The sequence below is a fragment of the Ambystoma mexicanum genome, chromosome 4p (assembly GCF_040938575.1).
Source record: "Ambystoma mexicanum isolate Mex_15411 chromosome 4p, UKY_AmexF1_1, whole genome shotgun sequence".
Taxonomy (NCBI): Eukaryota; Metazoa; Chordata; class Amphibia; order Caudata; family Ambystomatidae; genus Ambystoma; species Ambystoma mexicanum.
In genome coordinates, this window is record NC_090927.1 from 468,850,989 (window position 1) to 468,874,597 (window position 23,609).

General features: G+C 48.9%; 1 protein-coding gene across 2 annotated transcripts in view; it reads left to right on the top strand.

The window, feature by feature from the left end:
- ADAM17 (ADAM metallopeptidase domain 17) overlaps window positions 1–23,609 on the top strand; it is a 1,432,827-nt gene that overhangs the window by 1,401,979 nt on the left and 7,239 nt on the right. For both annotated transcript variants that reach the window (XM_069605995.1, XM_069605996.1), the window contains one exon: window positions 13,093–13,149. In XM_069605995.1, coding sequence (XP_069462096.1) covers window positions 13,093–13,149 — 57 coding nt within the window. The remainder of the gene's footprint in view (window positions 1–13,092; window positions 13,150–23,609) is intronic.

Consider the following 23,609-nt stretch of genomic DNA (forward strand, 5'->3'; position numbering starts at 1 on the left):
CAACCCCGATACAGAAACATCTTTAGGGAATTATATTTACAGACTGGGCAAGATACTGCACAAGAGAGACCCAATAAACAATGCACAGAAAGGCTACACACAGGAAAGGATTGTACCTCTTTCAAACTTTAGCCTGACCAGTAATAAGCTGATGAAGTGTTTAAAACAAAGCTGGCTTCTGATGCGTGGTATAGGGCCCACAGTTCCTCAGCCACTACCTCCTCACCATTGCGCAGGCCTCAGGGGTTATTTCGGCAAAAAAGTGCATGCCCATTCTTTATCTAGCAGAGCTGGCTTTAGCATCTCTTAATAGTGCTGGCCTGCAGCTAGTGAAAATCATGGTGTGACAGTGTAGAAAGGGCATTTGGCCTTGTGAATTTACAATTTGAGGCAACTTCTTTGATTGCTTTATGTGTTTAAGTGTGGGCACAGTATTGTTTACTTGTCAGAGTCACATACATAAAACAGTCCAGTGTGCTCTTGTATGGACATTGGGCACATCAGACAAAAACAGGTATATGTGCTGTTACATAAGGGAGCACCACAAAGACACCATTAGCCAACAGGGTGGCGACTTGTGCAGCGCACAATTAATTGCTGCACACATCACTACATTGATTTGCCATGGACTACTGTCTGCATGGTGGCACACAATGAACTCCACTTTCCTAATCAAGGTGCCAAGTGACATTGAGTTGCCATCTGGTGTGCTCGCTAGGCAGTGACTGACTTGTTTAGACAATTAAAAGACCTTTGATGCTGAGAGGATGCATTTAGGCCATGTCCCAAAGCAGCTACTAGAATATGTAAGCAAGAAAACTAGAGTTAACCTTTCCAGGGATGCGCCATTTATAACTAAAAAGTAATATTTATTAAAGAAATATTTTGGTGTGTCAAATAAAGAGAAAAATTAAGAAAATAGTTTTAAACTTTTCTGTGTGGCACGCTAATTCTCTTTTGCATAGGTTTGATTAGCTAACTGATACTTGTGCTGGCCTGGTGAATAAAAATGACCCATATTCAGTTCTCAACACTGAAATGTTAAGCACATACTGTATAAAAACTATAGCTTGTTAAATGAGTCATCACTTATAAATTGCCCCACTTGAAAGGCTGTCAACACAAAGAATTAGGGGTGCAGATTGTGTGACTCCGAGAGCATCCCGGTCATCTACAAGTCAACAAAGATCAGCCAGCCGCACATCGCAGAGCAGCGCTCACCAATACAGCAGACTGCTTACTCTGTTGTCCGGCAGCTTTCTGTGTCGGCCCCTTACTGTGCCCACCTCCCGGGCTATTTAGCAGAGCTTTTCAGGCTGTGGATGCACGCCCCCCCTGGGCATGAGGCTGCAGACCACCAGAGGGGCACTCCCCACAGTTTGAATACTGCTGCTTTAAGTCCTCCAAGCATCTCGGGTCTAGCAAGTTACCCGACAGGAACTGCCATTGGTAGGTTTTATGATGGTGCAACCAGTCTTCCGTCACCATATCATGATCAGATAGGATCATGGGCTTCATTTCTGTGGAGAGGACAAAGTGAGTCATGCCCGTCGGGATAATCAATGTGCGATGCCGACAAGTGCACATGCAAATTGTTTGTGTAGGCAAGGCCATCAGGTGTAGGTTTCGCCATTTACTATTTAATGAGGAGTGGAAAAGATCTATGTTTAAGTCTTCCTTGGTGATTTTTTAATAGGTGGGTTTCCTGGAGCGGTAAAATATGATATGGCATTTATAACGCGCCTGTGCACAAGTGTTTCAAGGCTATGACGAGGCATGGGAGGGGGAACAGATGGAAGACAGACAACAATCTTACTAGGCCAGGTGACATTGAGATCACGCAAGTGCAGGGGAAGCGTGAAGGGGAAAAGTGAGAGGGGGAAGGGGCAGTGCAGTACATGGGATCGACAGATCCTGTCCTGGGTGGATAGCTCAGTGGCAGCGTGCGCGTCTTGGAAGCAAGACGACACGAAGCAACAACAGGTTCGATCCCCGGGTCCGCGCTTAAAAACCTCTGGGTGTTTAAGCGCGTTATAAATACGTAACTAAAACAAAAAAAAAACACAATTACGCAACTAAAAAAAAAAAACAATTCCTGTAACAGCGCCTCGATGCCTGCGGGCTGTGTGAGCGCTTTATAAATGTAAACAAACAAACAGACAGTAAAAATAAATAAAAACAAATAAAAAGTGCGGCCAGGTGGTCGCAAGTGTAAGTGCAGATATTGGGTGTCAAGTGCTGGTAGGGGGCTGTAAGGATGCAGAAAACAGTCTCCAAGTGCAGGGGTTGCCAGGGAGGCAGTGCAGGTGTGTAACTGGCGGGGGAGGGATCCTGGGCCCGAGATCAGAGTGTAGCCAGGTGACCAGTGCGGGTTCAATTTCAGCCAGGACTTCAGCAGGGAAAAGGAGGAGAGAAAGCAGAAGCAAAGAGGAAGGTTTTGAGGTGCTTCGGAACCAGAGATGGTTCTCCTCGAGTTTCAGGGAGGCTGTTCCAGAGGGAGGCCCCAGCAAAAGAAAGAGATCTACCACCAACTTGTTGCTTGGAGAAGCGACTGACCCTAATGGAGTTGGAGGCAGATAAGCGAAGAGCTCGAAAAGGAAGATATTTAGGAAGAGAGAGTTGAAGGTGTTGAGGCCCCAGGCCCAAAAGGCCTTGTGGACAATGCAGGGGGTTTTGAACTTAATCCTCGCAGCCACTGGGAGCCACTGCAGAGATTTCAGTCCTGGAGAGATACGATCTCTGGGCTTGAGGCCAAGGATAAGTCTCACAGTCATGTTCTGGATGAGTTGCAAAGGGCAGAGAGGAGAAGCGGGCAGATTTAGAAAGAGACTGTTGCAGTAGTCCAGCCTAGAGAGAACCAGATCTCTGGAGACAGTGAGCTTCTGGAGGACGGAGAGAAAAGGAAGAATACCTCTGAGCAGGTGCAGCTGGTAGTGTGACTTCTTAGAGATGTCAGAGATGTGAGGAGAGGAGGAGAATGTGAAGTCGAAGATGACCCCAAGGTTTTTAGTCTCACAGGTCGGAGCAGGAAGAGGGCCAAGAGAGGCTGGCCAGAGAGTGACAGGAAAGGAGGGAGCAGGTGTGCCGATGAGGAGAATGTCGGTCTTACTGGCATTGAGGCAGAGATCATGGCGGCACACCACTCCTAGATAGCAGACAGTCAGAGATGAGAGAAGCAGAAGTAGGTGCAGAAGGGATCCTGAAAATGAGTTGTCATCTGCATAGCACTGAAAGCGACAATGCGGTGGGCAAGAAATGCTTTGTATTGGTTGAACAGCCAGGGAGAGAGGTTAGACCCCTGGGGAACAGCACAGGTAGAGATAGAGATCGAGATACTGGAGAGAAAGGACCCAAGTTGGACCTGGGAGGGTCGGTCGGAGAGGAAAGAGGTCAGCCAAACCAGGGCCTGATCGGGATACTCAGGTTATCACGGAGATGGTTGAGCAGGATGGCATGGTTGACCGTGTCAAAGGCAGAAGAGAGATCAAGTAAAATGAGGACACAGGTGGTGTTGGAATCGAGGTTGGAGAGCAGGTCTTCACGGATGTTCAGGAGACCAGCTTCCGTGCTTCTGGCAGCTCTGGAGACAACCAACAGATTCAGTGTGAAGATTAAGCTGGGAGATAACCAGCTTTTGTAGGAGTTTGCCCAGGAAAGGAGTGATGGACATTGGGCAATAGCTAGCCGGGCAGGACGGGTCACCAGAGGGTTTTTTAAGAAGAGGATGCACCTGGGAGTGCTTCATCGGGGAAGGGAAGACACCAGTGGCAAAGGAGTGGTTGCAGACGTCCGCCAGAGCAGGGGCCAAGGTGCCAATGTGGTCCTTGATGGTTTTGGAGGAACAGGGGTGGACCTGTTTTGACGAGACTTTAATACATCAGACTTCTCTAGAAACCTTGTCTGGGGAGAACAGGGGAAAGGCAGAGCAGGAGGGAGGAGAGGTGGCCGAAGAGGAGCCAGAAGAAGAGCCGGGAGTAGAGTGGGAAGGGGGAGAGGAAGAGCGAGAGGACATGATGTCCTGAGTTTTAGAGATGAAATGAGAAGCCAGGGCCATGTTGTTAGATGCCGCAGAGACGGGGACGTGGATGTGGGCTCTCTTCTTGGTGCAGGCAGGGAGCCGATATTGCCTTTGGAGCAGGCGGCAGGCCAGTTTGTCAGAGGATGTACCGGAAGCACGCCATTTCCTTTCAGCCACCCTGCACTTGCGTTTAAGGGTGGCGAGGTCTGAGTCGTACCAGGAGTTGCACTTGGCTTTGGGTTTCAAGCGAATCCTCATGACAGGGGTAAGAATATCGAGAGTATCAGATATAGCAGAGTGGAGCATGGAGAGGGATGTGTCGGGGTGTGAGTCAGCCAAAGGGGGAAGGGGGGTAATAAAGTGGCGGTGAAAGCCTCAACTGACACATGCTTCATGGGTTGGATAACCAAGAAGGTAGGTGGCAGTGCTGGAGTTGGCTTGGCCAGAGGGGTGGAGAGAGTGAGCTGGGAGGAAAGGAGAAACTGATCACTACAGGAGAGAGGAGTGGTGAGAGAGACAGAAAGGGGAAGGCCTGTAGAGATCAGAACATCAAGAGTGTGCCCTGCAGAGTGAGTCGGGCCAGAGGGGAGGATAGATAGAGAGTGAGAGAGAGTCGCAGAGGTCGCGAAAGAGTAGAGAGGAAGGACAGGAAGCATCCAGGTGGATGTTAGTCTCCAAGAAGGAGGAGTTGAGTGGTCGAGACCAGGAGGAAAGAGAAGAGCTCCACCCACTCGGAGAGGAAGGAGGAGATCTGACCAGGTGGCCGATAAAAGGTAGCCACAGTAAGGGAATTGCAAGCAGATAGAGAGAGAGCCTGCAGACGAGGCATTCAAAAGAGGAGTAGGCCTGCATAAGAATAACAGAGGCCAGAATCAACTCGGGTAAGATCAGGACTACACCCCCTCCGGAACAGTTGGACCAGGGCGCGGAGAGGATCTTGTAGCCGTCAGGGAGGAGACTGTCAAAGCTTGTGACAGAGCTGGCCGTGAACCATGTCTCAGTGAGATCGAGGTCAAGTTCTTCAAGGAGGTGGCAGATGTCTGAGGAGTGTTTGACAGCAGAGCGAGAGTTTAGAGTGGCAATATGGAGAAGGTCACCGTCCTTGAAAGACTTCCCGGGAGGGGTACAAATCAGAGGTACGCCCTGCGGTGGTGTAGAAGAAGCCCGAGGGGGGGCAGAAGAGGAAGATGGAGAGGGCAAGGTAGCCAAGGAGGAGACAGCAAGGTGAGGCAAGGAAGCCATGGAGGTAAGAGAGGGGACAGTAGGAGAAGGAAGTAAATTGATGAGGCGCGGGAAGCGTCTATCAAAGAGGAGAAGATTGGCCTGAGGGCCTTGGACCAAGACGGTACCATTCAGGTAAACATTGATGATGACCTAGAGGAGTCGAAGGAGGCCAGCAGGGCCTCCCACCCGGTGCCACCGTTAATGGGAGAAGAAGAGAAAGGAGAAAGCACAGAGACCATGCGAAGAGTCCATAGGTCTGGCGAGGGAACGACAAAGAAGATGTCGGTGAGGGTTTGCCTAGAGGAACCACTGGTATAGGTGTCAGCGATAGGGAGGCCTGGGTTGGAGACCAGGATGTCCTTTTTAAACATCTTCCTACCAGATTTAGTGAGGAGAGCAGGATAATCGATAGAGAAGCAGGTAGAAAAGATAGGAGAGACAGAGGGCACCATAGAGTAGTTGGGGAGAGGAGAGAAGAGGGAAGGGGGCAACTGAGGAGGGGCTAGGGGCAGGGAGAACTCTAGGGAAGGACACAATGAGGAGTGCAAGCAGATGAGACAGGGAGAGACGAGACAATAGTAGACAATTAAACAAAACGACAAGGGCTCAGCCAGTAGTAGAACAGTTTTCTAGGTGAACGCTTTGCTAAGAAGGCAAAAACCAAAAACGGCACTAATTTCACAATGTAATTTAACAATGGAGAAAGCACACCTAGGTCTAAGAGTCCTGTATAGTGGGAGAAAAGGCCTAAGTTTCACAATACAGAGTAAAACACACCTAAGTCTAAGAGTCTGCTAAGTGGCCAGGTGTTACGGGTAGAGTGAAGGCTCTGTGCCTAACCTGGGCTGCGACTTCGCTGCTGGTTGACGGCTGGCCACCGGCTTCCCCTGCTGACACCTGCTGACACTAGCTGGAGCGGCTAATGTGGGAGCCGCCCTTTGCCTAGAGGCCCTTAGCCGCAGGGGCTGCACGGGCAGAGTGCTGCCCTGGAAGGGTCTGTTAAGTGACACAACCAGGCCAATAGGAGGGAGGTGGGCGGGCTGGGAGGCAGGAGAGCACGGGAGAAGGAGCAGAAGAGGGTCGGGGAAGAAGCAAGCGTGGATGCCGGGGACCTCAAAGATTTCAAAATTAGCCAATCAAGACCCTAGAGGGTCGCGCCACACTGCACTCACGTGGGGGGAACCAGGACGAAGTGCTGAGCTACCGGAGGTGCCAGCAATTTAGGCCGGGAACAGATGAAACAATCTGGCCAATAGGATGGAGGTGGGAGGGCACGGGAGAAGGAGAAGAAGAGGGTCGGGGAAGATGCAAGCGTGGATGCCGGGGCCCGAGGCTTCACAAAAGATTTCAAAATTAGCCAATCAAGACCCTAGAGGGTCGCGCCACACTGGACTCACCTGGGGGAACTAGGACGAAGTGCCAAGCTCCAGCTGTATGCAGCTGGAGTCTTCTCAGTTCCCTAAACAACCGTGTACCTTTACCCAGGGTTTTCCAGCCACAGGTGTTTATGATCCCTAAATTAAGCACCATGGTTAGCTAGCAAAAATCCCACCAACTGCGTTTTTTTTTCGCCGTCCATAGCAAACCCCCAATGCTAGGTGATGCCGCGTAGACCCTGTGACTGACAACGTTTCCCTTGGTAGCTGCTGCCGTTGGCACCCCAACCATCTGGTACTCCCGAGATACCCCCAATATATCTGCCAGTCAGTGAAATGCCTGGTCTGAAAGATAGTCCCTCCCCACCCACATACGACCTGACCTATCAGTAGTTTGCTGTACCCGGCGAGAAACCGCTGCAGGTCCCGGCCCATCTATCTATAAGAATTGTGCAACTAGCAACACGACATTTTAAGATCCTCAACTTGGAACAATACTCTTCAAAAACTGCTGAACAGTTCTTCGCCAATAGGCGATGCACTGCTTGACATGACGTCAAGCATAACCGTTCTGCTGGTACCTCCACACCCCCCGCAGCCCGGTATAAGATAGGCAGAATCCAAGCGCTGTCTGATCGTTTGGCTCTTTTTTTCCCTGGTTGCACCGTGTGCCAGCAGCCCTCCCCTCGAACCCCACCAGGGCTTGCTGCGGCTTGAGCTGCTCCTACGTTCATCGTAAGTTTCAGTAGTCTGGCTCCTTCCTCCACCGTGAATACTGTGTACACTGCGTATCCCATTTTGAACTGGAGGCCGAATGGGTAGGTACACCTTTATTGGATGTCTTGACGCCGTAGCTCCTCAGTGATGGGTTTCAACAGCCTTCGCTTTGCCAGAGTTGGCTGGGAGACATCCTGGAATATTTGGACTGTGGAGTCACGAAACTGGATGTGGTTTATATATTATTTGTATTTATTTATTGTTCGCTTGTTAGGTGCTTATATAGCAAGTACATAGTGTTTCAAAGCACTGACAGGGCAGTGGAGGGAACAAGGGATAGATACATATTGAATACACAACAGAGGAGGGGAAAGCAGGAGGACAAACCTACTATGCCTTGTGAGTAATTCAGAACGTGCAAGGAAAGGGCAGAGGGGGAAGGTGCTGGAGTGTTCGCGCTCATGAGTGAGCAACAGAAGTGCATGGAGAGGTAAGTGCTACACGACTAGGAACCGTGTTGGGTGTAAATGCGAGCCTCCAGGCGGAGGGAGTGCCAGGGCAAGGGAAGAAAGAGGGTGCAGGGATCCGGATGGGAAGGATCTCAGGTTTACAGGCGTTGAGGCAGAGATCGTTGGAGGTGCACCAGGACTGGATGGCAGATAGGCAGTCGGGGATGATGGAATGTGCAAGGGGTTCAGAAGGAAGTTTGGGAAAGAGTTGTGTGTCGTCTGCATAACACTGGAAATTGGAAGAAAAGAAAGAGATGAGGCGTGCCAACACAGCAAGGTAGATGTTAAAGGGCCAAGGGGGAGGATAGAACCTTGGGGGACACCACAGGTGGCGAAGGAAGTAGGAGAAGAAAAAGAGCCCGGATGACTTGGGATGAGCGGTCAGTTAGAAAGGATGTCAGCCAGTCCAGTGCCCAAATCAGTGATACCCAGGGTATCGTGGAGTCCTTGTATGGGAATGGAATGGTTGACCATGTCAAATGGAGAGGAGAGATCAAGTAGGGTGAGGACAGCTGGGGAATTGGAGTCAAGAGATGCAAGCAGTTCTTCACGGGTGTTCAGAAGAGCAGTTTCCGTGCCTCTGGATGCTCGGAATCCAGATTGTTGGTTGTGGAGACCACCAACAAATTTGGTGTGTGAGTTGAGTTGCGGCAAGACCAGCTTCTCCAGTAGTTTCCCCAGGAAGGGGGTGATAGAGATAGGGTGGTAGTTGGAAGGACAGGTGGGGTCTGCTGAAGGTTTTTTCAGGAGGGGCACACAAGGGCGTGCTTGAGGTGTTAGGGGGCAATAGAGCCAATGTTGTCCTTGATGGTTCTGAATTGACCAAGGGTAAACCTGTTTGGAGGAGACCTTCATGGAGCGGACAACTCTGGTAACTTCAGCAGGTGTGATGGGTGAGGAGGAGGAGAGGGTAGAAGGGAGACGGGGGTAAGGGGGTGCGGGAAGGGTTGTGGGGAGGGTGACAAGAGAGTTCAGGGTGTCCTGAGTTTTGGTGGCAAAGTGAGTGGCCAGTGAGTTGCAGAGGGTCTGGGAGGAGGCGACTGCAGAAGGGTTGGCTAGTTCCCTGCCGATCTTGAAAAGTTCAGCCGTGTTGTTGGAAGCACCGGAGTCCCTTGCCTGCATGTGGGCCCTTTTTTTGGCACGGATGGAGAGTTTGTATTGCCTTTGTAGCGGACGTCAGGTCAGTTTGTCAGAGGATGAGCCTGAGGTTTGCCGCTACCTTTGTGCCGCTCTGCACTTTAGTTTCAGGGCTGCAAGTTCAGAGTCATACCAGATGTTACGCTTAGAGGCAGGTTTCAGGCATATTCTAATGTCTGGGGCAAGGGTATCGAGAGTATTGGTGATGGCAGGGTGGAGTTTGCTGAGAGCAGAATCAGTGGTAGAGTCAGAGGTAGGGGGAAGAGGGAGATGTAAGTGGAGGCAAAGGCGGCAGCTGACCCTCATTTCATTGGGCGGATGTTGATGATCGATGTTGGCAGGGCTTTAGGAGGCGTGGTCAGAGGGCCCCAGGGGCATAAGTGGGAGGAAAGGAGAGAATGGTCTGTACAGGATAGAGGGGTGACCAGCGGGGAAGAGAGAGGGAGGTCAGAGTGGATGAGGGCGTCCAGAGTGTGCCCAGTCGAGTGGGTTGGGCGGAGAGAAGAATGGAGAGTGATAGAGCGGTGCAGAGGTCAATGAAGAGAGTGGAAGCAGTGACAGGGGGAGTCCAATTGGATGTTGAAGTCACCCAAAAGGAGGAGATTGGAGATGGATGAAAGTTGGGGAGAACAGAAATCTGCCCATTCAGAGAGGAACAGGGTGGTAGAGCCTGGAGGACGGTATTTGGTGGAAATGGTCAGGGTGGAGGAGGGAGATATGACCAACTTGCACACCAAGCTCTCAAAGGAAGAGTAGGGTTGAGTGGGTAAGATGGACTAAGGAACCCACTCAGGGAAGATTAAGGCAACCCCACCGCCAGTACGGTGGGATCAGCTTGAAGCCGTCAGGAAGGAGAGAGTCAAAAGCAGTGACTAAGCTGGCATTGAACCATGTCTTGGTGAGAGTGAGAATATATATATATATAGATATAGAGATATAGAGATATAGAGATATAGAGAGATATATATATATATAGAGAGATATATATATAGAGAGAGAGAGAGAGAGAGAGAGAGAGAGAGAGAGAGAGAGAGAGAGAGAGAAAAAAAAAAAGCCGGCCAAGAGGACTTCCCACTTGGTTCTGCCTTTAATGGAAGGGGAGGATGAGGTGGGGGTGGGGTACATATATCTGGAGCGGGGACAGAGAAGAGGATATCACTGAAGATCTCTTTGGAAGCAGTGCTGACATAGGTGTCTGCGATGGGAAGGCCAGGGTTAGAACGAAAGATATCTTTCTTGTGTCTTTTTCTTCCGGTCTTCATGAGAGATAGGAGATAGTGTAGCAGTAAGAGAAGATGGGAGATAGGGTGAGAGCCATAGGGGTGGCATAGGATAGTAGAGAAAGGAGAGGAGTGGCTGCACACCACATTTCGAATTAACTCACCAGGTGGCCAAATAGTCGCAAAGGCACAACAAATCCTAAAGGTAAAGTGCATTTTTGGATAAAGAAGAGCACAATCTCACAAGCAAGAAAAGGTGCACACAAACCTAAATTCAATTTTCAAAAATAGAGGTACAATGCAAAGCAAAAAGGTGCACAGAAGTAAGGCACACGCACACACCTAAATTCGATTTTCAAAATAGAGGTACAATGCAGAGCAAAAGGTGCACAGATTTAAGGCAAACCCACACCTAAATTCAATCTTCAAAATAGAGGTACAATGCACAGCAAAAAGGTTTACCCTTCTTACCTCCCCCACGATTGCTTCCTTGTCTTTGTAATCGGGGAATTTCCCCACAATATCCCTGGGGAGAGAGGGGTGTTCTTTTTGTCTCTACTGGCCCACTCTATGCACCCTGCCCATCTGGATAGTTTCAGGGGGGTTGCTCGACATGACCTGCGAGATGAGCTCCCGAACACAATCTTCAATGTCGTTTCCCTCAGCACCCTCACACAGGAACTTCGCCCTAAGGTTGTCTCGCCTCAACCTGTTCTTCAGGTCATCACACTTTGCCTTGAGAAACTCATTGCTATCCTGGAGGGCTGACTTTCTTCCTTGGACCTCTCTTATTTCCGTCTCTATTGTGGCAAGTGAGCGCTGATTGTCTCCCAAGGCCACCACCTCCCCCCTGATCTCGGTCGTGGACTCCAGCATCTCCTTGCAAATCCCAGATATTTGCAAATGTAACAAATCCTTTGTCCCGCCGGAGCAAGTGAAGGGACTGGGTGAGAAATTCAGGCATGAAACATGGAGCACTGGGCGTGGGATGTGACTCTGTTGTGTCTTATCGCCATGGCTTCCACGGGAGGAACCTGCTTTGCTGGTGTTGACAAGAATGCCTGTATACTAGAGCCTTTAGACTTCTTGGAGGCCTTTGACATTCTCACTCCTTCGCAGGTCTTTGTGCCTGTTCATGGATGGGGACAACTGCAGTCTCTCTCCCTCTGGAGCACGCACCACCCCATCTGCACCCCAGATCCCTGGATGGCCCAGGCCCACTAGACTCAAGAATACGTAAGTGCATGCTGGCACAGCAGGGCTAGCTGGGTGCTTCTGAACAGTACAGTCCACCTCCTCTTAGTTAGCTCACGTTGGACACCTGGACAGGAACCAGGGGTCTGTCATCGTCTTCCCCTGCGGCAAATCTGAAAGGCTGTGCAGCAGGAGGGTGGGCGCCCCAACACTGCCACCCACTGGTCTATGATGCGATGAGCCCATAAGGCATGGGACAGGGTCCCCCTCACAGCAGATCCAGCAGCCGTGTCATTGCTCCTTCTCAGCTGCTCTCCAGTCTCAGCAAATCATTAGAGCCTTAATGCGCCCCAGACTCACCGCCCCTCTGTGGTTACTTTTTCGGTGTTCATTCTGACGGGACCCTGTCAGGCAGACCGGACCAGCGCTCTGCCCCTGCCGGGGGTGCAACACTGACTCGCTTCTTGGGGTTTTTCCAGGGGGCTGTGGAGATCACGTCCGCCGCAGCGGACGCCATGATGGCGCGCCGGGTTGCCTTCCCGGCTCCTCTTTACTGCAAGCACCACCCGCTGCAGCAGTGTATGGGTACCTCCAGGGAACACTGTGACCCCCACCACCGGTATAAGTGCAGGCGGTGCAGGTGGAGAGCCTCATTTCGCCATCAGTTGTTGCGGCCAAGCAGATAGTCGGAACAGGTACGGGGTAGGCTTCCTACCTCTCCACCATCTTGCCAACGCCCCAACAATGCCAGCATTTACCTCCTTTAATAACACACCTGTCATGGCTTAGCCCTAACATGCCAGTAATTGCCTGTGTAAGAACATGCAATCTTTTACATTAAGCAAAGGTATAGTAGCAGGACTTTGTTCACAACAATAAAAGGAAGTCCCATGATGTTGAAGCTTAATGAAATAGGGTGCCAAACGTAATTTGCACAAATTGTACAGTGTTAACAGATATTTTCTGGACATATCGGCTTTATGTAAGTACTCGCCAAATAACAGCATGCTCTGAAATCGTGACACTACCATCTCAAAATACACTGACATTTGAAAGAGTACTTAAATAATGCTCTTATGGCTAGTAAAACCTTTTTTTGAATGCTTAAAAACATGTGCAAGGTATATTTGCTCATTATTGCATTAAGCATAGACCTAGATCGGAAGTCAGTTTTGCTTAGTGTAATAGTGTGCAAACATTAACTTGTGCATGCCCCTCAACCTGCAAGCGCCTTAGCTACCTCTACCTGTATGGCCAAAGCACACAGCAGCTCCTACATCCATGTCTCCAGCCGGTACACTGCCTCCTCACAAATGGAATCTCACCCGTCATAGTATTAAATGGGATCTGTGATTTTCCCATTGAATCCAATGGTTGGGTGGTTTTCCATATCTGCAGAAAGGAAAGAGTGTGGATCACAACATATAAGGCTCAACACTTTCATTGTTTATACCTGGTCTAACATAATCGGTTACCAGATTGTTACTCTGGATATTACCTTCACAAGAACCCTTTCACAAAGTTTTTACAACCCATATAGTCCCATTTTGTATTGAGTTGTTCTCAAACACGTAATGTTCGGTCTGAGACTTTAACATTGATTTACATTCAGAGTTTCAAAGTCAAACATTTAAACTGTGAAACTGATGATTGATCATGCAGAAATAATCCTGGCTTTTCTTCCTTCTATTTTTCAGGACAAGAAATTGGACAAACAATATGAAGAGAATACAAAATCCTTATTTTTCCCCAGTGTAAGTACAATGCTTAACAGGATGACGGAAAGCTTTTAAATATTCATTCACTGCGACTAAATTATTTTTATCTGCGTTTTAAACACTAAGCTGTTTAAAGCAACCAAATAATTGTGTTATCTTTGTGTAACAGTGCACTAGTCTCTTCCCTTACATCATCACTGACTTAGCCCTGTTGTGGGGGCTTTCTACCTCTTTTCTACTATGTTCTACACCTCTGCTGCACTGTTCCAATTGTTCATGTACACAGTGTGAGGGATGAGAAATGTGAGGCGGGCAACTTTGTGTAGGTTTTTCAAAAGATGCATTTTATTAAATGAAAGGGTTGGAAAAACGTCTCATTATCCCTACCCTGATGAGCATTTCCTTGCCTAAAATAACCCAAGGGAAACACTTTAACAAAGGATATCTGTCCCTCACACTTGTTCATATATTAATTCAAACAAGTAATTTATGTCTGTTTAAAGGCAACACAAAAAAAATAACAATTCAATCTGTAAAATGACAACAGTCCTGCCTTATAATCTGGGTGAATTCCCCTCCCCCAGATTCAAGCAGGATTCTGTTTTACAGTCCCCCCCAAACAAACGAGGAAATTCTGCTTTGTAACAAAAGATCAACACAGTTCTTTGTAAATTCAGCTTGGTAACAAAAGTTCCAAAACTCCAGTTATTTGATAAAGAAAATAGAAAGTTCTTTCTCTTCCCGGAGCGAGAGACACATTTTGAATTATCCTTCTCACATGAAGAATAATTTCTCAGTTCATCAATATCATCAACAATTGTATTTGTCAGGATGTTTAACCACACTCAAAGAAATATAATTCCGCTACTGCAGTTTTATGCAATTCTTTCTCCAGCATCATAAGCAACACCAGTTGTCTCATCAATAGCATCAACAATTGTCTTTGTCAGCATCACTGTATAACGCTTTTTTTAACAAACTTTATTGGCATTTTAGTAGACAAAATACAAAGTCACATACCTCAAAAACGGGTTACATCCAAATGGGCACAATTCAACTTGCTTTCGAAGCAGCACACCTGCGACTATCAATCCCCCCTCCCCTTTCATTTGCTAACCTCCTCCCCACAGGTTCTATAGCATATCTTTTGTCTCTCCTAGCCTGCAAGCCGTCGGTTGCCATCAGTGTTCCAGCCACCTGTCATATCGTGAAGGCCGATGGTCTTCATCCTCAGGGCCACCCTTTTGTCCACCAGGGTCAAGAGTTGCCTCTGCTGTCTATTGACTGTTGCTTAAGCTCAGCAGTCCCGTTCATTTGTCCCAGATAGGTCCCTTCTCCCTTATGTTCCATACTCATACCATTCCAGCGTTTGGTCAAAATTTCTGCCGTTATACATGATTAGCACTATAGGCCTACAGAGAAAGCGCATCCGATGGGGGAACATCGCCTGTACCAATGCATCCCAAGAATTCACATCTGCACTTCCTTCACTCGACCTGCATTAGGCAGCCCCACCCCAGGCAGCAGATTCAGCAAGAGCCCATCTCCCCAAGTCTGTCCGCCAAGCTTCAATTCTGGGTCCCTCAGGTGATCTCCAGGCCATAGCGATCCTCTGCTTAGCTAATATGCGGATAAGGTCCTTCATACAGGTGAGGTGTCTCGCATTCTTCCCGCTCTTAGGGTATAGACCCAACAAGCATGCTTCAGCAGGCCAAGCCTACTTCTGTATTCCTACAATAACAGCTCTGTTCGCCACCTTCTGACAAAACCGGCCAATGACTGGGCAGGACCAAAACATGTGGAAAAAGTCTGTGATTTCATGTTCACATCTGGGGCAATTCAAGACTCCTTCATCCTTACATTTCAACATTCTGTTGGGGGGGGGGGGTCAAGTAGGCTGTATGCAGTACATAGAGCTGAATAAGCTTAAATATGGAATTTCTTGACACTTGTCTAATGTATACCAATGCACACAGCCATTCTGCATTCAATTGAGGATTCAATTTAAGGCCTCATGTCTTGTCTACAAGTGCCTCGCAGGTAAAGGCCCAAAGGACCTCATGTAATGGATCAGAAAGCATGCACAAAACTGCGGTTGTCCGTAGACAAATGCAAGCCCTCCCAACTATTTACAATATAATTCACGCTTTTAGAGCGCCACTCAATCCCTTCCAAGAAGAAACCCACTTGAAAAATATGATTTCTAGACAAAGAACACTTTATTTGTTAAAAAATGTTTTATTCCTAGACTAATTGTCATGAGAAATACATCTACAAAATATGCAATAAGAATTATTGACTACCCATGATTAAAAACCATCTGTAAAAAACATACACAGTGAACACATATCACACATCATTCATCCCATCAACTTTCATACCCAGAAGCTTTCGTACCTGTGCATTGAACGCAATATAATCTATTCCAGCATATCTGTCTGTTATAGATATTTCACTGCTGGATGTTTGTTCGTTTTCAGCTAAAGTGCATCAACATCAATCTTGATAGTGGAATATGTTATCAACCTTGCTTGCAACATATATTAATTGCCACACATTTCTTTGTATGTAAACCCAGGTCAGAGCCAACTCCCAGTGGTGTTAGATCTAAGGTTGTGTCTACTCGAGTTTCAGGCAGCTAGACAGTAGGATAATTTCCATCTAGTGCACCTAATCAGGATATATACTCTTGAAAAAAGGCAATTTGTTAACAATTCAAGTTGGTGTGTGTTAAATTTGGTCCAATAATTGACATATAGATTCTTCCAGATTGCAGTTTCCAAACCTTCTATAAGTCAGGTGTATTACTAAAAAAAGTCGTTTGGAAAAAAGAGGGAGGGAAAAAGAACATAGTAAAACCTGTTCTCCAATCATTCTTTACACCATCCTCTATATTGTAGACAATTATCATTCTTTAAAAGCATAGCACTGTGCTTTGTCTTGTCCATACCCCCTACGATCTGGGAGCATCATCTAAAATGACTCATTTTATGAAAGAAAGACCATATCCTCTCGATAATTTATGGAAGGATAGTGTTGCTGACCATTGCTGACACACAGTGGACTCATGCACTCCTAACCCAAGCGCACCTTGGTTACAGGGCCCAGCATACTGCATCTATCATTAATCACAGACCCCAAATTGTGTCTACAGCGTTAAATAATTTAAAAATTCAAGACAGCCCCAAGTAAACCAATGTGCTGCAGAATGTTCAGGGTTATCAAGTGCAAACGTCTTACCCAATGGCTTGTAGATGAGAAAACAATGGATGTGCCGCAGCATGCATGCCCATTCATTGGGAAAGAATCTTGTGCCATATCCCTGCGGGTTGCTCAACCATTAATGTTTTGTCAGTTTGGTGCTCTGTTCCATCTATAATGTAGACATACATATATGTACAATGTAAAGGTATTCTATGCACTCTGCATGGTTACTGCATCATTTCCTGCAACTGACTGGTTGGATAGATTGCAGGATGACATTGAAGAGTAAAAAGAGTTACCTTGCACAGGCGTCGTATCTACTTCAAGGTACAACTGCCTCGCCCCAACACATGAACAAAAGGTGAGAGAGACCCAAAGAAAACGCGGTCTCTCGTCCCGTTGTGAGTGCTAAATGGCGCCACTTCCTTGTTTGCTGCGTTACTCAGTCCGCTATGAGCTGTTTGAAAGCTCCAATGTGTGGACAAAGAAAGGGAGGCAGAGGTGGTGGGGGAGAGAAGAGAGAAGGGAAATGCTTAAAAAAATGTTAAATTTTTGTCCCTCCATGCGTCTCGACATAGCATGAGACATGGCTCAGGTCAATGAGCCTGTCCCTGCTGCGGCCGTAAAACGGCCACAGCCACGAGCCTCCCAAGGGGTCAGCAAACTGGTTGCTGGCCCCGGGGATGTCTGCCCACACGGCCGCCCCGGCGCACAGTCGGGGACTCGGCCGGCAACCGACAAGGTGTAAATTGGATTCCTTCTTCCACTAGAGCCCAAGGCTAGGGATCGCATAACTCACAACCGGGAGAACGAGTTCCCTCGGCCGTGGAGAGTTCCAAACCCTGCCCCGAATGGATCAGGAAGCAACAATTTAGATGTACGTTACTCTCTAATAACAAGGATTTGTTATACCAACCTTTTTTTAAGTTGAGGACATATGAGGATCTAAGCTTCGATGCCTGGGGGCCTAGAATCTGGAATGGCCTCCCAATGTCTATTAGACAAATACTGTCTTTTGCTCAATTCAGAAAAGTACTTAAGACTCTTATTCGACGGAGGCGGCATGTAAGCCGTCGTTATATTGATTACACGTTGACTATAGCTTACTGATAGTTTCTGGTTTCCCTTTTCTATCTGTTTCATGTCATACTGTGTGCTTGAGCTCTCTGAGACCTGCGCGTTAGTTGGCGCTATATGAAAATGTATTAGAATAGAGTAACCCTTCTCCCAACATCCGCTTCTCACGCACTCTTGTATGCAGACAACAGCAATTCATATAGTCTGGACACTGTGTGTGCACTCTCAGCTACATCATACAGTGTTTCTTGCACCTGGTCCCCCCTCTGTGCCTCCCTGGAAGTCTGCCCATCTAATTTGAATGTTCTTGACCAGAGTCTGGTGCATCAGAAATTGTCCCCTGTGTATGCCGGTACTTTCCATTGACGTTCCAAAGTCTGCCAGTTTCCCATCTGCCTGCAAGTCTCCTATTGCGGCTATTCCGTGAGTCTCTCAGTTCCTTCTCATTTGTAATGCAGGGTCCCGCCCCCTCCCTGCAAAACCTACTAGCGGGTTGTTTGGGGGTATGGGTCCCCAACACCCACCAGCTTCCATACCCTGCGCCATATTGTCATACCCAGTTGTAGGAGCCAGAGCGCCACAGTGACATCCAGGTCTGTCACCCACAGGACCTCTTGGAGGAAATACCACCCAATTGTCTGCTGCAGGAGACTTGAGTTGAGCGTAGATTTGTCCGCCAGCCAGCTGGTCACAAACTGTACCTGTCCTGCCAGGTAACACAGCTCAAACTTAGGCAACCGTATAGCACCTCGATCATAATCCCCCTGCAAGGCTTTTAGCGCAATCCTACACACGCCATTTCCCTATAGAAATCTTCACACCTTTCAGTCCAAATCTGCAAAAAAACGTTTTGTGAATTTCGTAGGGTATATTAATGAAGTGATAGCAGGCAGGGTAATACCACCATCTTAAGCAGGGAAACTCTGCCATTCACAGAGAGGGGCAGTCGGTGCCAAAAAAGACATTGACCGAAAGACGCCCTCTAGGACCCTCTGCATGTTGGGTTTACAGGCCGCAGCCAAATCGTTCATGACATATACCCCCAAGTACCGAAAAGACTCCACTTGCCACTTCAGCCCCAGGTCAGGCGGATTGTCTTGGCTCAATCCAACAAGATTTGCGAGTGGGTACAGGTAGGACTGCTCCCTACTTACATGAATGACGGAGAGCTCTCCAAACAAATCTATTATATCTAGAATGTGCGGTAGGTTCTCAACCGGCGAGTGTACATAAACCAACATGTCGTCTGCATGCATCGAGATTAAAAGTCGAACTCCGCCCACCATTAGCCCTGCCTCCCCATAGTCTTTGCGCAAATAAGCTGCCAGGGGTTCCAGGGCTAAGACCAATAGCATTGGGGACAGCGGGCAGCCCTGTTTAGTGCCCCTGTGCACTCCCCAGATATCTGTCTTGCCATTTGCTGGCTGGCCTGGGGTTGTATGTACAGCAGCTCCACCCATCTGCAGAACCCTCTCCCTATTCCGAGTTGCTTTAGCGTTGCATGCAGCCAGACTCATCTAACAGAATCAAACGTTTTAATTATTGCATCTAGAGAAGCAACTGCGCAGTCCATCCCAAGATGCCTGGCACCATCCTCCACATGGTGGAGTCGCTGTGAATTCCAAGCAATGCTTCTATTTGGCACCTACCTAGTCTGATCGGCGTGTATCAGTTCACCAATCACCCCCTTTAATCTATTTGCTAGAAAGGCAGTAAGTATTTTATAATCCTGATTAATCAATCTGAGGAAGGCTTACCCGGTTTATGTATTGGTACAATCACAGTCTTCTGCATGCTCTGAGGAAGTCGACTCATCTCCCATGCCTCCTTGTAAATTTCGAGGAGCTTCTCTGCGAGTGCCGCAGGGTAGGTTTTGTAGAATTTTCCCGGTAGGCCATCCAGCCCAGGAGTTTTGCCTGTTGGTAGTGACTGTATGACCGGCAGGATCTCGTCCACTGTGAGCGGGGCATCCAAAATGTCCGCTCTCGCCTCGTCTAGTTGGGGCAGTCCTATCTCAGCCAAAGCCTCAGTGATTTCTCCTTTGTTGCCTGCCGGTCCTGCACAGTACAGTGTCTCATAATACTTGGAGAACGTCTTGTTTATCTCATTTAGAGTAGTCCCAACATTCCCCTCCGCATCTCGCATGGTGCATATCTTTTCCTTGGGTTCTTCTCTGTTGCACAACCACGCCAACAGCCTGCCTGGCTAATCCTCCTCCGTGTCGACCTCTGGGTGTTGCGTACATAATCAAATTTGCCAAGACATTCCCATTCTCTGATGCATTTTTGTTGCATAGCTAGTAGGTGTCCCTCATTTTTTCCCCACTGTTTCCGAATTTCCTTCAAGTCACTCAATTACTCCTACGTCCCGTCCCTTTCCTCCATGCTGTTTGGGCGCCCCTAGCTAGGGACAGGAAACGGAACCTTTTTCACCAGAAAAATCATCTTCCCCTATACATTTAGATGCGCGCAGGGGCGTGGCCCTGGAAGCAAGTGCTCCCCTGACTCCGCCCACCGGCGTCAGTCCTCGGTCCTCTTTTCCACGTCGATGGGAATGGACCGCTTTCACCAGCGCTCCTGGGTTAGGCCTCGGGCCTAGTACTTAGACGTGGTCTTCCCCAGAGAAGTATTCTTTTCTTCTTTTTCTCTTCCATTTGTTAGATACTGCTCTGTCCTCTGGCACCACGCTCCTCCCCGGCGGATGTCGGCCATACACAGTAGGGAGAGTGGAGCTTTGTGGTCTTTCTTTCTTTTCTTTAAGAATGCCTTTCTCTTTCCCCTCCCTCTCTTTCGAGGTCGTAGTCACACCTATTACCCTCAGCTATGGAGAGGACGCCATTTAGGTTTTGCCCGCTTTGCAAGGGTAAATATACCTGGAAGGATAAGCATAAACGGTGCAACCGTTGTTTACCCCTCGATCACCAGGAGGACGGCTGTGCGGCCTGCAAATTACTAAAGCCCAAAACTCTAAAGGACCGCAGGGTCAAAAGGTGGGCGGCCTACGCCATGTCTAGGCCTGACTCCTCGCCCGCTGCCGCCGAGTGTGACGAGGACAGTGACTACACGGCCCCCGTAACGGAGGCTGTAGACCTCTCAAAGGAGCGTTCACGCTCCTCGTCGTCCGTCCCCAGCCCCGACAAGCCCGGCTCACGCCCAGCTTATGGGGATGAACACCCCGGCGACAAGGACGCACACAGAAAAACACCAAAGCACATACCCCCAGGCACACATTCGTCGAAGACGAAGACAGCCATAGCGCCAACGGGGACGCCGGGCCCACCGACGTCTTCCACCGACTGTAAGGGTCGTCAGCCCTCCCCGCCACCGCTTCCGCGACAGGCGACTGGGCACTCTAAAAATAAGGGCGCTAACACCAAAATTTCCGGCGACCCGCATCGCAAGAGCGCTCACGTTGCCAACAAGGACTCGACGACCAATGACTCGACGACCAAGGACTCGACGAGTAAAGGCTCGATGCTCCATAGCGCGACGGCGACCGATCCCTCGGAAGAGAGAATGATCGCCGAAAGCCTCGCGCGCATAGCATCTAAGGACGGCCAAAGACGTACGGCGAGTGAAACGCCGAAAACCGCGCACAAGGCTAAAGATACGCCGAAGGCGCCGGAAAACAGATCAGGTCAGTTCCCGACCTCAGTGGACCTTTGAAAGGTTCCAGACCTGTATGGACAAACTAGATAGGTTCATGTCCATCCCAGAAGACAGGGCCCCCAAGAGACCAAGGGAGGCACCCCTTGAGAGTCCAAGGGCTAAATACCAGAAGTTTTATAACCCCATACAGGAGGACATAAACTCTTCTTCTAAGAGGAAGATGAGTTCACCTATGTTGAGGACCAACAAGAAGAGGAAGGTTTTCACGAGGAAACTAACCTATGTGAGGAAGGATTCCAGGAAGACACAGGCGAGGGCGACCAAAATCCCTGCCAGTCACCGGCTAGGTCGACTGACACAGCAGTAGCAGTATAGTCATCAGGTCTACTGAAACTACACCAGTCAGGAACCCTTCGCCTGTCGATGATCAACCCACCTTCAATGCACTGCTGAAGAAGGCAGCAGCGCATTTCGAAATCGAAACTGGGGACGTCACCCCAGACACCGATTTTGTGGAGAGGATTATCAAAGAAAACCCCCCCACTAGCCAGGTTATACCTATCCTCGCCTCAGTTAAGAGACGTATTACACCCTCTCTTTGCACTCCTGCATTGGTGAGAGGGGTCAATCCGAGGATTGAGAAACTGTTCTCTCCCTCTCAATCAGACCCATTATATATTAAGAGTCACTCAATCCCGGACTCCCTGGTCGTGACCAACACCAGAAAAAGGGCAGGAGTCCCACTATCTACTAGCGAGGCACCCCCAGATAAAGAGGGGAAGAAGCTGTATGCCCTAGCCAAGAGAATCACCACCTCTGCAGCATTCTCTACCAGAATCGCCAATAATAATACCCTATTGGCAAGCTACGCCGATGCTCAATGGGCTAAGCTCAGACAGGACATCGAAGAAGCTCCCAAACCCCTAAGGACTCGTTTACTGGCTACAGTTAACGAGGGCTCTCTGGTCAATCAAAGCATCGTCAAGAATACCCTCGATGCAGCAGAGACGGCTGACCGCACTTTGGTACAAGGAATTTTACTGAAGCGTCACGTCTGGCTTCGCAATTCTGGATTTAAGGCGGAAACACAAGCATCCCTTATTAATAAACCCATAGAGGAATCCAACCTCTTTGGGAGAGCAGTGGATGACGCGCTGGAGAACGCGAAGAAAGAATTTGATACAATAAAGACCTTAGACCAAATTTCTAAACCCACTAATAGGTGGGGATTTGGTAACAAGCGCTTTTTTCGTGGACAACGCCAGCAACAAAACCAACAACAACAGTACTCTGCCAGCAACTACCAGAGTAATAGCGGCCAGTACAATCAGAGGGGTCAACGTCGTGGCAAGGGAAGAGGCCGGGGTTCCACCCCCAGAGGCTCCCAAGCCAACAACACCACCAAGTGACGTGAATATTCGCGTCCCCTCCCATGCAACGCCGGTCGGGGGCCGGTTAACATCCTTTCTTTCAGCATGGGAGGGAATAACATCAGACCGCTGGGTACTTTCCACCGTAGCCCGCGGCTACTGTATAGAGTTCAACAGTTCCCCAACATACAGACCCCCGAGGGGACGCCGCATGACACCAGAACACCTCGCCATCTTTCTCCAAGAAGTGGACCAACTGCTGGAAAAAGGAGCCATAGAGGTCGTGCCTCCATCTCAGGTAATGGAAGGTATTTATTCAGTGTACTTCCTTGTACCCAAAAAGGATCTAACCATGCGCCCTGTATTAGATCTGCGCCCAGCGAACAAGTTTGTCAAACCCCAGAAGTTTCGTATGGTGACCTTACAGGAAGTGATCCCACTGCTATCACAGGGAGATTACATGACAACACTGGACATGAAAGATGCATACTTTCATATTTTAATGTTGCCAGCACACAGAAAATACCTCAGGTTCATGATAGAGGGCAAACACTACCAGTTCAGAGTGCTACCCTTCGGCATAGCATCTGCACCAAGGGTATTCACGAAGGTAGTGGCAGCGGCACACCTGCGCAGGTTATCCATCCCAGTATACCCTTACCTCGACGACTGGCTCATAACAGGGGATTCTTACGAGACATGATTCTCAAACACCCAAAAGACTGTAGACCTTTTGTTCCAACTGGGCTTCTCCATCAACGAGAAGAACTCCAGCTTAGACCCCAGCCAAGTCAAACAATTCCTAGGGGCTCTAATTCGAACAAAGGACGGCCTCGTCTTCCCCTCCAACTAGAGGGTCCAAAACATGCTGTTTCAGATCCCCCAATATGTGGCAGGTCGAGAGGTGACGGTGCGCAAAGCGATGCGTTTGCTAGGTATGATGGCGTTGTGTATTTATTTGGTACCTCACGCGCGCCTGCGCATGCGCCCAATGCAAGAGTGGCTCAACAGCCAGTGGTGTCAGGCCAGCGGACAATGGGACGATCTAGTGGTGGTCTCGCAGGCCTTGGTTCTCTCGCTACGGTGGTGGACAAAGGAAAACCTGATAATAGGGAAACCCTTTGCCACACCCTCGGTGGAGGCCACTCTAACCACGGACGCATCCCTCACAGGATGGGGGGCTCACCTATCCTATCAAACTGTTCACGGAGTCTGGACTCCGAACGTAGCATCCAAG